The sequence below is a fragment of the Macaca thibetana genome, chromosome 9, assembly GCF_024542745.1.
Source record: "Macaca thibetana thibetana isolate TM-01 chromosome 9, ASM2454274v1, whole genome shotgun sequence".
NCBI lineage: Eukaryota > Metazoa > Chordata > Mammalia > Primates > Cercopithecidae > Macaca > Macaca thibetana.
This window is the reverse complement of record NC_065586.1, coordinates 118739831-118753237: the sequence shown is the minus strand read 5'-3', so window position 1 is coordinate 118753237 and position 13407 is coordinate 118739831. Positions and strand designations below refer to the sequence as shown.

Sequence of the window (13407 nt, the reverse complement as noted above, 5' to 3'; positions counted from 1 at the left end):
AACCTAGGACCAGGATTCAGTGACCCCAACTCAGACCCCAGCTCTGCCACTCGCTGCCCGAATCCTGTGCAGTTCTGTGCTGACTCACCTCTCTCAGCCTCAGTTTCCATCCCTGACAGGTGAGAATAATACCTGGTCACACAGAGGATTAGAGGATTATGTCCAACGTGCCAGGCTGGCAGACGATGCTTAATCAGTGTTTCCTCTACAGCATATTCTTATGGATGGCAGAGGCTGGGGCAAATGTGAATCAGCAGAAATGAAGCACTTTAGGTCAGTAGTATTTTGATATGGTCTTTTGGGACTTGGAAAGTAGATCTTTCAGGAACACTCAGGGCAAGCCTGCTGAGACCCCGGCCCCATGGTGTCCCTCATCCTCACAGCAGGGACCCATAGTCTCCACTGCTCCTTCTTCAGCTCAGGGCATAACCTGGACTCTTTCAGAGGGATTTAAGGAGCCCTAAACCAGCAGCTCTCAATATTGGAACAACCTGAGTCTGGTGGGTCACCAATGTCCAGGTCTACCCTCTGGTTAGATTCTGATCTAACTGGCCTGGGTGCAGCCTGGCAGCAGCAGATTCAAAAACCCCTGGGCCATTCTCATGTGCAGTAGAGTTGAGCACCCTTGCCTCAAACCACAGTCTCAGTTGCTGGCAATCACAGCCACTTGGTGTGAGCCCAATCCTCCCTGAGTGTGGTGTGGATGCGGGGGACGGGTCCCTGCTCCCAGGCAAGCCTGTTCTCTGTGTCCCCTGTGACTGGACCCTCAGTCACACTCTGACAGCTTTAGTCCAGAGCCCCTGTCACCAGTGGCCCTGTCTTCTGCTCCACCTGTCACCTGGATGTTACTGTCTCTTGCTACCAAATTCATCTGTCCCTACTAGCCACTCACCTGGCTGGGCCCTGCTGATAAAGGGGCCCTTACCTCCTTCCTTGAGAGGCTGCCAAGTGGCTAAGACTGTGGTGGTTATCTGTGAAGCAGCATTGGCTACTGGGGGCTCTTTTTAAGGAGAGAGGACACTTCAGGAGGTGGAAATGTTTCTGGTGGAAATAAATTTCCCCTTTATAATGGCGACCCTTGCATGACCCCTCTTTGTATCCACAGGTTCAAGCACAGAGCCTGGCTTGGGGTTAGAACCCATGGGGACTACTCAGGGCAAGCCTGCTGAGCCCCCAGCCCCAGGGTCCCCCTCATCCTCACAGCGGAGACCTGCAGCCTCCACTGCTCCTTCTCAAGCACAGGGTACAACCTGGACATTCATGAATGAGTGAATGAATGAATGAATGGGGAGTTGGGATTCCATGTTGGGTTCCCAGCCTCTGAACTTTTTTGAATTATCGGATCTGACTTGCCACTTCATTACTGTGGTTGATGTGTATCTCAAACCCGCATACCACTCCAGGTTCCTGCTTCTTCTGCAACTGCTCAGATCCAGTCCTGGGCTGGTGCCTGCATTCCACTGTATTGACATTGCTTTTCAGGGCAGACTCATGGTCACAGGGTGACCCTCAAGGCTTTCCTTAACTGCCCCAGCCTGGGAGGGTAAGGGTGAGTGTGGGGGGTGATGGCAAGGAGAATGGAAACCAACAAGAGACAGTCCCTGGGGCCCCCTAGCTCCTCAGGACTTGCCCTGCATCCCACGGAGGCTCACGGCCTCTCACCACAGCTGTTGGTGGTGGGCAGCTCTTAGGCAGCCCTAGTCAGAGCTGGCAGCTGTGGCCAAGTCTCTGTTGGAATTCTCTGTGCCCTCGTCCTGGGGTTTCCCCTGTAGCCATTGCCCTGCTGGGATCTCATGCAGCTCAACTCACACATCCAGAGTTAGGTTGTCTGAGCTGTCCCCTCTTGGGACAGGGGTCCTGAGATTTGGCTTCTTGGGGCAAACACTGGCACTGCCAGGGCAGTAAACAAAAGCTCCCATTCCTGCCAAGCCTAACCTAGGAGTTCTGAGCCTGATTTCTCTCTGATTTTATAGGCAAATTCACTGCTTCCTTGGAACCCAGCTCATCCCTTTGTTTCTTCTGAGCTCCTTGGGTCGCCTGTCGATCTCCTTCTCTCTGGAGACCTCATGCAAACAGGACTCTCTTCCTAAGGGCCCTAAGGAGTTTGCTTCTTTCCCTGAACCGCCCCAGTCCACAGTTCTGGAGAGGATGTGTCAAAAACCAACAGGCAGATCCCTAGAGAAATGGAGGCAATCATCTTTAATTTTCAATCACAGCCACTGCAACTTATGATGCAGTTAGCATTCTTGTCTTTCTCCAGGCTGCATCCTGCATATCCTGCTTTAGGAAGAACAAAATCACTCCAAGGACACTGGGAAGACACACGAGCTGCCCCTTCTCATTCTGTATGACAACCACCCCACCTGTCTGCTTAATTTGAAGGGATCTAGTTCTTAGGGGAAATAAAGTAAACAGTATCCAAACTGATACTTACTCTGAAAAAGATTCTTTTTTCAGTTGGCTCTACCCTAAGGAAAGGCTGAGATTTATGCTACAGGCCTAAGAAGCGAGCTTATAAAAGGTCAGAAAAGAGGCCAGGTGCAGTGGCTCACACCTGTAATCCTGGCACTTTGGGAGGCCTAGGTGGGCAGATCACTCGAAGTCAGGAGTTTGAGACAAGCCTGGCCAACACGATGAAACCCCGTCTCTACTAAAAATACAAAACTTAGCTGGGCATGGTCTATCGTGTCTGTAATCCCAGCTACTAGGGAAGCTGAGGCAGAAGAATTGCTTGAACCCGGGAGACGGAGGTTGCAGTGAGTTGAGATTGTGCCACTGCACTCAAGCCTGGGCAACAGAGCAAGAGTCTGTCTCAAAAAAAAAAAAAAAAAAAAAAGTGAGACTTTAGACGTTAGCACCCGTTTACCTTTGACATTTTGCCCCAGAACTGAGCCTTTGGATCTGGGGAAAACCTGGGCCCCACCTTTCTTCACCCCACCTCCACCCACACCACCATACACCTGTGCCAAGGCAAATGGAGTTCAGGTGCTGCCGGGCCCCAAGCTCTGCACCCTTGTTTCTTCCATCCTCTCTCGGGTGCCTGGGCTGACAGAGCCAATATCTAAAGACCTTCTCTGCACTTCACATCTTGGAGCTCAGAGGCCGGCCACTGGTGCTATGTGTCTTCCTCCCCAGGGTGAAGGCTACCACAGCCAGGACCACAGCCAGGACCACAGCCAGGAAGACCCCAGCAGAGATAGCAGTGCTGTGATAGCTCCCCTGGGAGCTGGCTGTCTCCAGTTGGTGTCAGCCACCAACACGTCTGGGAAGGATAGGAGACCACAATAATAGAGTGGGGACCAGGACAGAGCCCGGCAGAGGAGGAGAGGAAGACAAGTAAAGGCCGTGGCCCCCTGGGCATGGTAAAGACAATCAGAACTGTTTGGTGGGAAGGGATAAAAAACTTGGAGAAGGAAGTGCTGAATGGGAAACTGAGGCCAGACCCCAATGGGCAGCTGACTGTCGGACTAGAGAGATTTCACGTTTGTCAGCCAAGGAGAGTCAGGGAAGGTTTTCTTAGCAAGAACTGGGAACTGGGCTTTGGCAGAACGAATCTGGCCTGAGGCTCCAGATGGATGGGAGGGGAGAGAATTGGGCATTTTAGACCAGCTGGGAAATGATTACAAGAGTCCCAGGTAACAGGCCTCCAGGACGTGAGCTACTACAGCAGCTGCAGGGAACAGGAGGAAGAGGAGGGAAGTGAGCCTGTGCCCACAGGCGCCTATCGCCCTACCCTGATGTCCTTTGCTCCTCACTGCAACCCCATTGCATGCACCATTCATGAGACTTATTCTGAATTGTATCTTTTCCTGCAAGACTTTATCTGCCTCCTGGTGCATAACATTCCTTCATTAAACATGCATCGAATGAATGAACAAGTGAGGAAAGAGTCTGGAATCAGCTGGACATAAAGACGGCCTGAATAGGAATAAAGAAGAGAGAGAGCTGTCAAAGATGCCCCATGGACAGCGCCCTGAACAAGGAGAGGGTTTGGGACAACTACTGCTGCCCTACCCATCCCCAATACCACTGCCACCACATCCATTGACCTGGCCCCAGACTGGGCCAGAAATCCTGGGCATCACTCTGCGAACATTCATTCCCTCATCCATGTCCACAACACGGCAACACAACAGCACAGCAACACAGCAGCACAGCAACACAGCAACAGAACAACACAGCAGCACAGCAGCACAGCAACACAGCAACAGAACAACACAGCAGCACAGCAGCACAGCAGCACAGCAGCTCAGGCAACACAGCAGCATAGCAGCACAGCAGCAGAGCAGCACAGCAGCACAGGAGCTCAGGCAACACAGCAGCACAGCAGCACAGTAGCAGAGCAGCACAGCAGCACAGCAGCACAGCAGGAGAGCAGCACAGCAGCACAGCAGCAGAGCAGCACAGCAGGAGAGCAGCACAGCAACAGCGCAGCACAGCAACACAGCAGCACACAATACAGCAACACAACAACAGAGCAACACAGCAACACAGCAGCACAGCAGCACAGCAACACAGCAGCGGGTGCACTCCCTGTTCCAGAGGAGAAAAGTGACATGGCTTGTGCCGAGCGGAGCCTGCCAGCGGTCAGGACAAATCGATGCAGCTGGCATCCCCATGGCCCTGTCTAGACCCTGATGTCAACATGTCTGCTGTTATAGTTACTATCATTGTGAGGAATACTGTCATCATTAGTGTTGTTAACATGGGTGACAACAGGAGTAACAAAAACTACCATTTACCAAGCACTCAGTGACTTGCACCAGGAACAGGCTGAGGCAGTTTCACCAAAATTCTTTTATGTAACCCTCTCAACAGTGCTAAGAAGTAAGTATTGACATTTTCATTTCACAGGTGAGAAGCATGGATTCTAGGACGTCAGGTCTATGGGCCATCCAGGTCAGAACTCTCTTGACCTCGCCCTGCAATGGGTCCTCTAAGGACCATGAGCCTTGGGGAAGGCAGGAACCAGGTCTGATTCAACTCTGTATGACCAGGTGCAGCACAGTGTAGAGCTCAATTTGAGTTGGAGTATGACACCAAGAGAAACATCCCAAGTCCCCGAGAGTCAGGGGTCTGTGCCCCGGTGGGCAGTGGGGTCTGAGAGCGACCACCTACTGAGGCTCCTCTTCTAGGCGTGGGGGGGTCTGCAGCTGGATGGGACCCAGGACGACGTCCACCTTTTCCTGGTAGGAGCCCACATCCCTCTTGGACCTCATCACACAACCTCGGTTGCAGCGGGAAGAGGGGTCATACGCCCTGCACACCACCATTTTACAACGCAGGTACACGGAGGGGAAGCGGTTCAGGAAGTGGAAGGCCCTGAACCGGAAGCGGGCAATGCGAGGAGACGGTTGGGAGTAGGATCCGTAGGTGTCATCCCTCACGCATCTGGAAGAGAACAGTAGCCCTTTAGCTCTCACCAAGGCCCAATTCTTTCTTCATGACTCAGTTATGCCAGGTGAGGAACTCCACAGCCTGTCCTCACTGCCCTTGCCTCCTGCACACCTGACTTTCCTTCTGTCAGAACGTGTGGATCAGACACTCACTGTGGGGCCTGCAGACAAATCCTGGCAGCTCTGGTACCTCACCACCATCTTTAGGTAGCAAAGCCTGCGGGGGTTTTCCCGATAGACACGCAGGCCCCATACTGCATAGTGGGTTGCAGCCTAATTCCACAATGACCACACGCTCCATGTACCCAGGTAAGCCTGGTGAGTCAGGGAAGTAGCTGGAGTTTGGCGCCCAGGAGCGGGACCCAGAGACAGAGCAGAAAAGGAAATGACCTTCCCTTCTCTCTCCTGGTGTCAGGGCCAGGCAGTGTCTCATTGGGCTGCACTCTGAGTACAGTGCCCTGGCCCTCCCTCTCCCAGGGCCTCTCTCTCCTGACCCTCGTCAGCCTGCCCTGAGCCCTATGCAACTGTACTTTCCACACTGGCCTGCGAACCCTCCAGTAGCCCCTACCCCGATATCAACCCCTTCCTCATTCCCTTGGGCACCTCCTCTCAGCCACTGTCAGAAGGAAAATAACCTAAGGATATGCTTACAGGAATTTTCCTAAGATATGGAAGAAGCAGCTCACACTAACCCAGTTATTATAGATTGGTGGGATTTTGAAGGGTGCGGCAAACAGAAGAGCCAGGAAAGTTGGCCCACCGGCCTAGGATGGGCATTTCTCATGGGTGGTGGGTGTGGTCTCCAGGGCAGTCTGGCTCAGCCTGGGAACCTGGCCAGGATCTGCTCCCCTCCTTCTGTCTTCTAGAGCCTCCTTCTTTCCTCCATAGGCAACCCAGATTCTCTCAAATACCAAGATTTTTTTTTTTCCCACAGTAACTCCCTTAGTGGCAAAGGAGGAATCAAAAATAGCTGGAGGCTTGTTCAGAGGTGGGACACTGGGGAAAAAGGTCAGGGTCACTCAGAAGCCCCCGGGCAGTCACTGTATTTGCCATCAAACCCTGCCATTCAGGGCTTCAGGCAGACCAGAATGCCACAGCGAAGCCACAGCCAAGAGTCCACCTCAGAATCACTCAAGATTTTTTAAATGTAACCCAGGCCCCACTAGGCCAAATACAGAGAATGTATGGGTGGGGCCTGGGCAGGGTGTGTTTGGAGCCCCGGTCATTCTAATGTACATCCAGGTGCATGATCTTGTTGATGGCCAGCGATAGCCAATAACTCCCTGTGCTCCAGATATAGCTAGGGTGCATCTACCCCTGCACACACATCCCCATCTTCCCAGCAAATTGCATTGTCATATATAAATGGCAGGATTTGACCAGAAAGGATCCTTTGGCAGGGAAGAACTAAGTCACCCACTCGTTTTCATTAATGTCAATCAATTCACACAAATTTAAATGTCACCTGATGACTCTTTGTACAAAGGGAATCTGGTTAAGCTTTCTCCCCTCCTCTCAGCCACCAAGGGGGCTGCTGTGAATTGAACAAAGTGCATAGACTGTGAACAAGATGAGCCTCAACACCTGCTTACTGAACTGACATATGTTCACACTGTGCCTGGAAAGAGGTGCTATGCTTAGCATATCAAGGGGGTGTTGAATTGAATCCACCCACCTCTAATTCCTAGCAGAACCCTTTACCCTATTGGTATAAATTATCTTGGAAGGCAATGGCTACTGAAGTGTCCAGGTCTACATTGTAAGCCAAGAAGCGTGGTACACACCCATCAACAGAGACTTCAGAGGGGGCTGGAGTTGCACATCATGGTGTTGTCGTGAGTGCAGAAGAGTCAAACCCCACCTCATCCACGTGCAGTCATCCCAGGAAGCTGGGCTGTGGTACAGCAGCCCAGCCTGGACACCCTCTGGCCCCAGCCTGACATTCCTGGCCTGACCTCTGCACCCCCTGAGCTTGACTAGAACCATGGACTCCCAGAGCTTCTATTCCCAGACTGAAGGAGGGCAGCAGGGCTCCTGCCATCTTCAGTGCACATTCCTGGTGCACCACCTGCCGCACACTGTCTGTGCTCAGTGCCCCGTCCACTCTCTCTCATCTCATCCTCCCAACAGCCTTACGATGTGTGTGTCATTATCCCTACCTGACAGGCGAGCAGCTGGGCCATAGAGTTGCTTTCACTGGCCCAGAATCATGCAACTGGCACGTGGCAGAGCTGACATTTCAACTTGGTCTGCTGCAAATCAATGCTTTTCCCACTATACGTAGGTCTTTTTAACCATATGGCTGGAGTTCAGTCACCTGGAGTCTAATCCCAGTTTACAGCTAACCTGCTGAGTGAACACTGCTGAGCTGTTCTATTCTCCAGACACCCACCTCCCCAGATGTTAACTGGAGATGATACATGGTCATCCTACCTGATGAGAAATCAGGGATGTGATACAGAACACAGAGTAAAATCACCTCAAAGGTAAAAGCTACAGGATGTTACTACATGTAGAAAGGGATCTAGTTAAGCTTGAAGTACTGGGAACTGCAGTCCATCAAAATTTGCATTCTTTAAGCCTTTAGGGCTACTCATGTTTGAGTTACCAAGTAAAGATTTAAGGCCATCGCATAAAGACACTCCTTACCCACTCCGGATTAGATCATAATTCAAAGACGTGAAGTCATTGGAGTATGGTGATGCCACGCAGGTGTCCACAAACAAGGTCAGTGCAGCATCAGAATGGAGGATTTCAGCCTGAACGTACAAGTCCTGGTTCAGCTTCACATAGTAAGGGTGGCTGGTCACAGGATACAAGAAAGAGGAGGAAGTATAAAAGGAAATGTTCACGTCAAAATTGCCATACTGGACTTCCTCGACCTGGATGGTGTCATTAGCAATGTACATGGTGTTGACCCAGGTGTTCTGAAGCATCCTGCAGCTGAGGTGAATACGGAAGTTCTTCCTCCTTGTGATGATGCCACGTGATGCCACGTGAGCTGCTGTGAGGAAGTTGGAATAGTCGATGGTGTCATTGTCTACCTAGGAGAGGCAGGCAAGAGAGCAGAGTCAGGCACATGTCACCTGCTAAGGGAATCCCACAGCTGATTTGGGTGTGAATGAGAGGGACATGATTCAGCAAGACTTCCACCCCTCCCAGAACCACTCAGAGATGGCGATGGCACATGCCTGTCCTTTAGCTATGAGGCAGCAGAGGATGCCAGAGCCCACACTCTGGTTCCAGGTCTGGGGAAGACCCACAGGAAGGGGTTCTACGTTGCCCACCTGCTCTTAGCTACATTTTCTGACTCTAAACTGTCTTAAAATTTTTTTTTTTTGCTTTATATTTCAGTACCAACAGTTGTCACAATAAATCATATGACTTAAACCATATGACCACAATAAACCATATTGTCAGGCCTCTGAGCCTAAGCCAGCACATAAACATCCAGATGGCCTGAAGTAACTGAAGAATCACAAAAGAAGTGAAAATGGCCAGTTCCTGCCTTAACTGATGACATTACCTTGTGAAATTCCTTCTCCTGGTTCAGAAGCTCCCTCACTGAGCACCTTATGACCCCTACCCCTGCCCACCAGAGAACAACCCGCTTTGACTGTAATTTTCCACTACCTACCCAAATCCTATAAAATGGCCTCCACCCCTATCTCCCTTCACTGACGCTCTTTTTGGACTCAGCCCACCTGCACCCAGGTGATTAAAAAGTTTTATTGCTCACACAAAGCCTGTTTGGTGGTCTTTTCACATGGATGCGTGTGACATTTGGTGCCGTGACTCAGATTGGGGGACCTCCCTTGGGAGATCAATCCCCTGTCCTCCTGCTCTTTGTTCCATGAGAAAGATCCACCTATGACCTCTGGTCCTCAGACCGACCAGCCCGATGAACATCTCACCAATTTTAAATCAGGTAAGTGGCCACTTTTTACTCTCTTCCCCAACCTCTCTCACTGTCCCTCAGCCTCTTTCTCCTTTCAATCTTGGCGCCTTCCTTCAATCTCTGCCTTCTCTTTATTTCAGTTCCTTTCCTTTCCTGGTAGAGATAGAGAAGACACGTTTTATCCATGAACCCAAAACTCCAGCGCCAGTCACAGACTCAGGAAGACAGTCTCCCCTTGGTGTTTAATCACTGTGGGGATGCCTGCTTGATTATTCCATGTTTCAGAGGTGTCTGATCACTGCAGGGATGCCTGCCTTGATCCTTCACCCTTAGTGGCAATCACCGCTTTTCTGGGGGGCAAGCACCCCCAACCCCTTCTCTCGTGTCTCTATCCTTTCTTTTCTCTGGCCTTGCCTCCTTCACTATGGGCAAATTTCCACCCTCCATTCCTCCTTTTCCTCCCTTAGCCTGTGTTCTCAAAAACTTAAAACCTCTTCAACTCACACCTGACCTAAAACCTAAATGCCTTATTTTCTTCTGCAATGCCATTTAACCCCACTACAAACTTGACAGTGGTTCCAAATAGCCTGAAAATGGCACTTTTGATTTTTCCATCCTACATGATCTAGATAATTCTTGTCGTAAAATGGGCAAATGGTCTGAGGTGCCTGACGTCCAGGCATTCTTTTACACATCATCCGTCACTCCCTAGTCTCTGTTCCCAGTGCGACTCATCCCAAATCCTCCTCCTTTCCCTCCCGCCTGTCCCCTCAGTCCCAACCCCAAGGGTCGCTGAGTCTTTTCAATCTTCCTTTTCTACCTACCCATCTGACCTCTCCCCTCCTACCCAGACTGCTACTTCTCAGGTCGCTCCCCACCTGACTGAATCAGGATCCAGTTCTTCCTCAGCCTCCACTCCCCCACCCTATAATCCTTCTATCACCTCCCCTCCTCACACCTGGTCCGGTTTACAGTTTTGTTCTGCGACTAGCCCTCCCCCACCCGCCCAACAATTTCCTCTTAAAGAGGAAGCTAAAGGCATAGTCAAGGTTAATGCTCCTTTTTCTTTATCTGACCTCTCCCAAATCAGTTAGCGTTTAGGCTCTTTTTCATCAAATATAAAAACCCAGCCCAGTTCATGGCTTGTTTGGCAGCAACCCTGAGATGCTTTACAGCCCCAGACCCTGAAGGATCAGAAGGCTGTCTTATTCTCAATATGCATTTTATTACCCAATCTGATCCCGACATTAAATAAAGCTCCAAAAATTAGATTCTGGCCCTCAAACCTCACAACAGGACTTAATTAACCTCGCCTTCAAGATGTACAATAATAGAGGCAACTAAGTAGCAACACATTTCTGAGTTGCAATTCCTTGCCTCCACTGTGAGAGAAACCCCAGCCACATCTCCAGCACACAAGAACTTCAAAATGCCTAAGCCACAGTGGTCAAACATTCCTACAGGACCTCCTCCATCGGGATCTTGCTTCAAGTGCCAGAAATCTGGCTACTGGGCCAAGGAATGCCCACAGCCTGGGATTCCTCGCAAGCTGTGTCCCATGTGTGCAGGACCCCACTGGAAATCGGACTCTCCAGCTCACTCGGCTGCCACTCCCAGAGTCCCTGGAACTCTGGCCCAAGGCTCTCTGACTGACTCCTTCCCAGATCTTCTCGGCTTAGTGGCTGAAGACTGATGCTGCCCCATCGCCTCGGATGCCTCCTGGACTATCATGGACGCTTTAGGTAACTCTTACAGTGCAGGGTAAGTCCATCCCCTTCTTAATCAATATGGAGGCTGCCTACTCCACATTACCTTCTTTTCAAGGGCCTGTTTCCCTTGCCTCTATAACTGTTGTGGGTATTGATGGCCAGGCGTCTAAACCTCTTAAAACTCCCCATCTCTGATGTCAACTTGGACAACATTCTCTTATGCACTCCTTTTTAGTTATCCTCACCTGCCCAGCTCCCTTATTAGGTGGAGACATTTTAACTAAATTATCTGCTTCCCTCACTATTCCTAGGTGATAGCCACGCCCAATTGCTGCCCTCTTCCCCAGTTCAAAGCCGTCTTCGCATCCTCCCCTTGTATCTCCCCACCTTAATCCACAAGTATGGGACACCTCTACTCCCTCCTTGGTGACCGATCATGCATCCTCACCATCCCATTAAAACCTAATCACACTTACCCAGCTTAACACCAATATCCCATCCCACAGCATGCTTTAAAAGGATTAAAGCCCATTATCACTCACCTATTACAGCATGACCTTTTAAAGCCTATAAATGCTCCTTAAAATTCCCCCTTTTACCTGTCCAAAAACTGGACAGGTCTTACAGGTTAGTTCAGGATCTGTGCCTTATCAGCCAAATCGTTCTGCCTGTCCACCCTGTGGTGCCCGACCCATACACTCTTTGGTCCTCAATACCTTCCTCCACAACTCACTATTCCACATTCTTAATCTTAAAGATGTTTTTTTCACTATTCCCCTGCACCCCTCATCCCAGCCTCTCTTTGCTTTTACCTGGACTGACCCTGACACCCATCAGTCCCAGCAGCTTACCTGGGCTGTACTGCCACAAGGCTTTAGGGACAGCCCTCATTACTTCAGTAAAGCCTTTTCTCATGATTTACTCTCTTTCCATCCATCTGCTTCTCACCTTATTAAATATTTTGACAACCTTCTACTTTAGAGCCCCTCCTATAAATCTTCCCAACAGGACACCCTTCTGCTCCTCCAACATCTATTCTCAAAAGAATATCGAGTATCCCCCTCCAAAGCCCAAATTTCTTCCTCATTCATTACCTATCTTGGCATAATTCTTCATAAAAATACATGTGCTCTCCCTGCTAATCGTGTCTGGCTAATCTCCAAAACCCCAACCCCTTCTACAAAACAACAATTCCTTTCCTTCCTGGGCGTGGTTGGATACTTCTGCCTTTAAATACCTAGTTTTACCATCCTGGCTAAACCATTATATAAACTCACAAAAGAAATGCTAGTTGACCCCATAAATCCTAAATCCTTTCCTCACTCCCCTTTCCATCCGTAAAAAACAGCCCTAAAAGCTGCTCCCACATGAGCTCTCCCTAACTCATCCCAATCCTTTTCATTACACACAGCCGAAGTACAGGGCTATGCAGTCAGAATTCTTATACAAGACCTGGGACTGCACCCTGTAGCCTTTCTTCCCAAACAACTTGACCTTACTGTTTTAGCCTAGCCCTCATGTCTGCGTGTGGCAGCTGCCACTGCCCTGATACTTTTAGAGACCCTCAAAATCACAAACTATGCTCAACTCACTCTCTACAGTTCTCATGACCTCCAAAATCTATTTTCTTCCTCACACCTGACGCATATACTTTCTGCTCCCTGGCTCCTTCAACTACATTCACTCTTTTTTGAGTCTCCCACAATTACCATTGTTCCTGGCCTGGACTTCAATCCAGCCTCCCAAATTATTCCTGATACCACACCTGACCCCCATGACTGTATCTCTCTAATCCACCTGGCATTCACGATTTCCCCATGTTTCCTTCTTTCGTGTTCTTCACCCTGATCACACTTGGTTTATTGATGGCAGTTCAACCAGGCCTAATCACTACTCACCAGCAAAGGCAGGCTATGCTATAGTATCTTCCACATTTATCCTTGAGGCTACTGCTCTGCCCCCGTCCACTACCTCTCAGCAAGCCGAACTCATTGCCTTAACTCAGGCCCTCACTCTTGCAAAAGGACTATACATTAATATTTATACTGACTCTAAATATGCCTTCCATATCCTGCACCACCATGCTGTTATATGGGCAGAAAGAGGTTTCCTCACTACACAAGGGTCCTCCATCATTCATGCCTCTTTAATAAAAACTCTTCTCAAGGCTGCTTTACTTTGAAAGGAAGCTGGAGTCATTCACTGCAAGGGCCATCAAAAGGAGTCAGATCCCATCGCTCAGGGCAACGCTTATGCTGATAAGGTAGCTAAAGGAGCAGCTAGCGTTCTAACTTCTGTCCCTTATGGCCAGTTTTTCTCCTTCTCATCACTCACTCTCACCTACTCCCCCACTGAAACTGCCACCTATCAATCTCTTCCCACACAAGGTAAATAGTTCTTGGAC

At 49.9% G+C, this 13407-nt stretch overlaps 1 protein-coding gene across 1 annotated transcript in view; it reads right to left on the bottom strand.

The window, feature by feature from the left end:
• Positions 1-4778: 4778 nt before the first annotated feature.
• The window catches only part of DMBT1 (deleted in malignant brain tumors 1), a 106284-nt gene continuing 97655 nt past the window's right edge, over positions 4779-13407 (bottom strand). Inside the window, exons 53-54 of the mRNA XM_050803012.1 lie at positions 8046-8440; positions 4779-5391 (exon numbers count right to left, since the gene is read on the bottom strand). Of these exons, the coding sequence (XP_050658969.1) occupies positions 5115-5391; positions 8046-8440 (672 nt within the window). The 3' untranslated portion in view covers positions 4779-5114. The remainder of the gene's footprint in view (positions 5392-8045; positions 8441-13407) is intronic.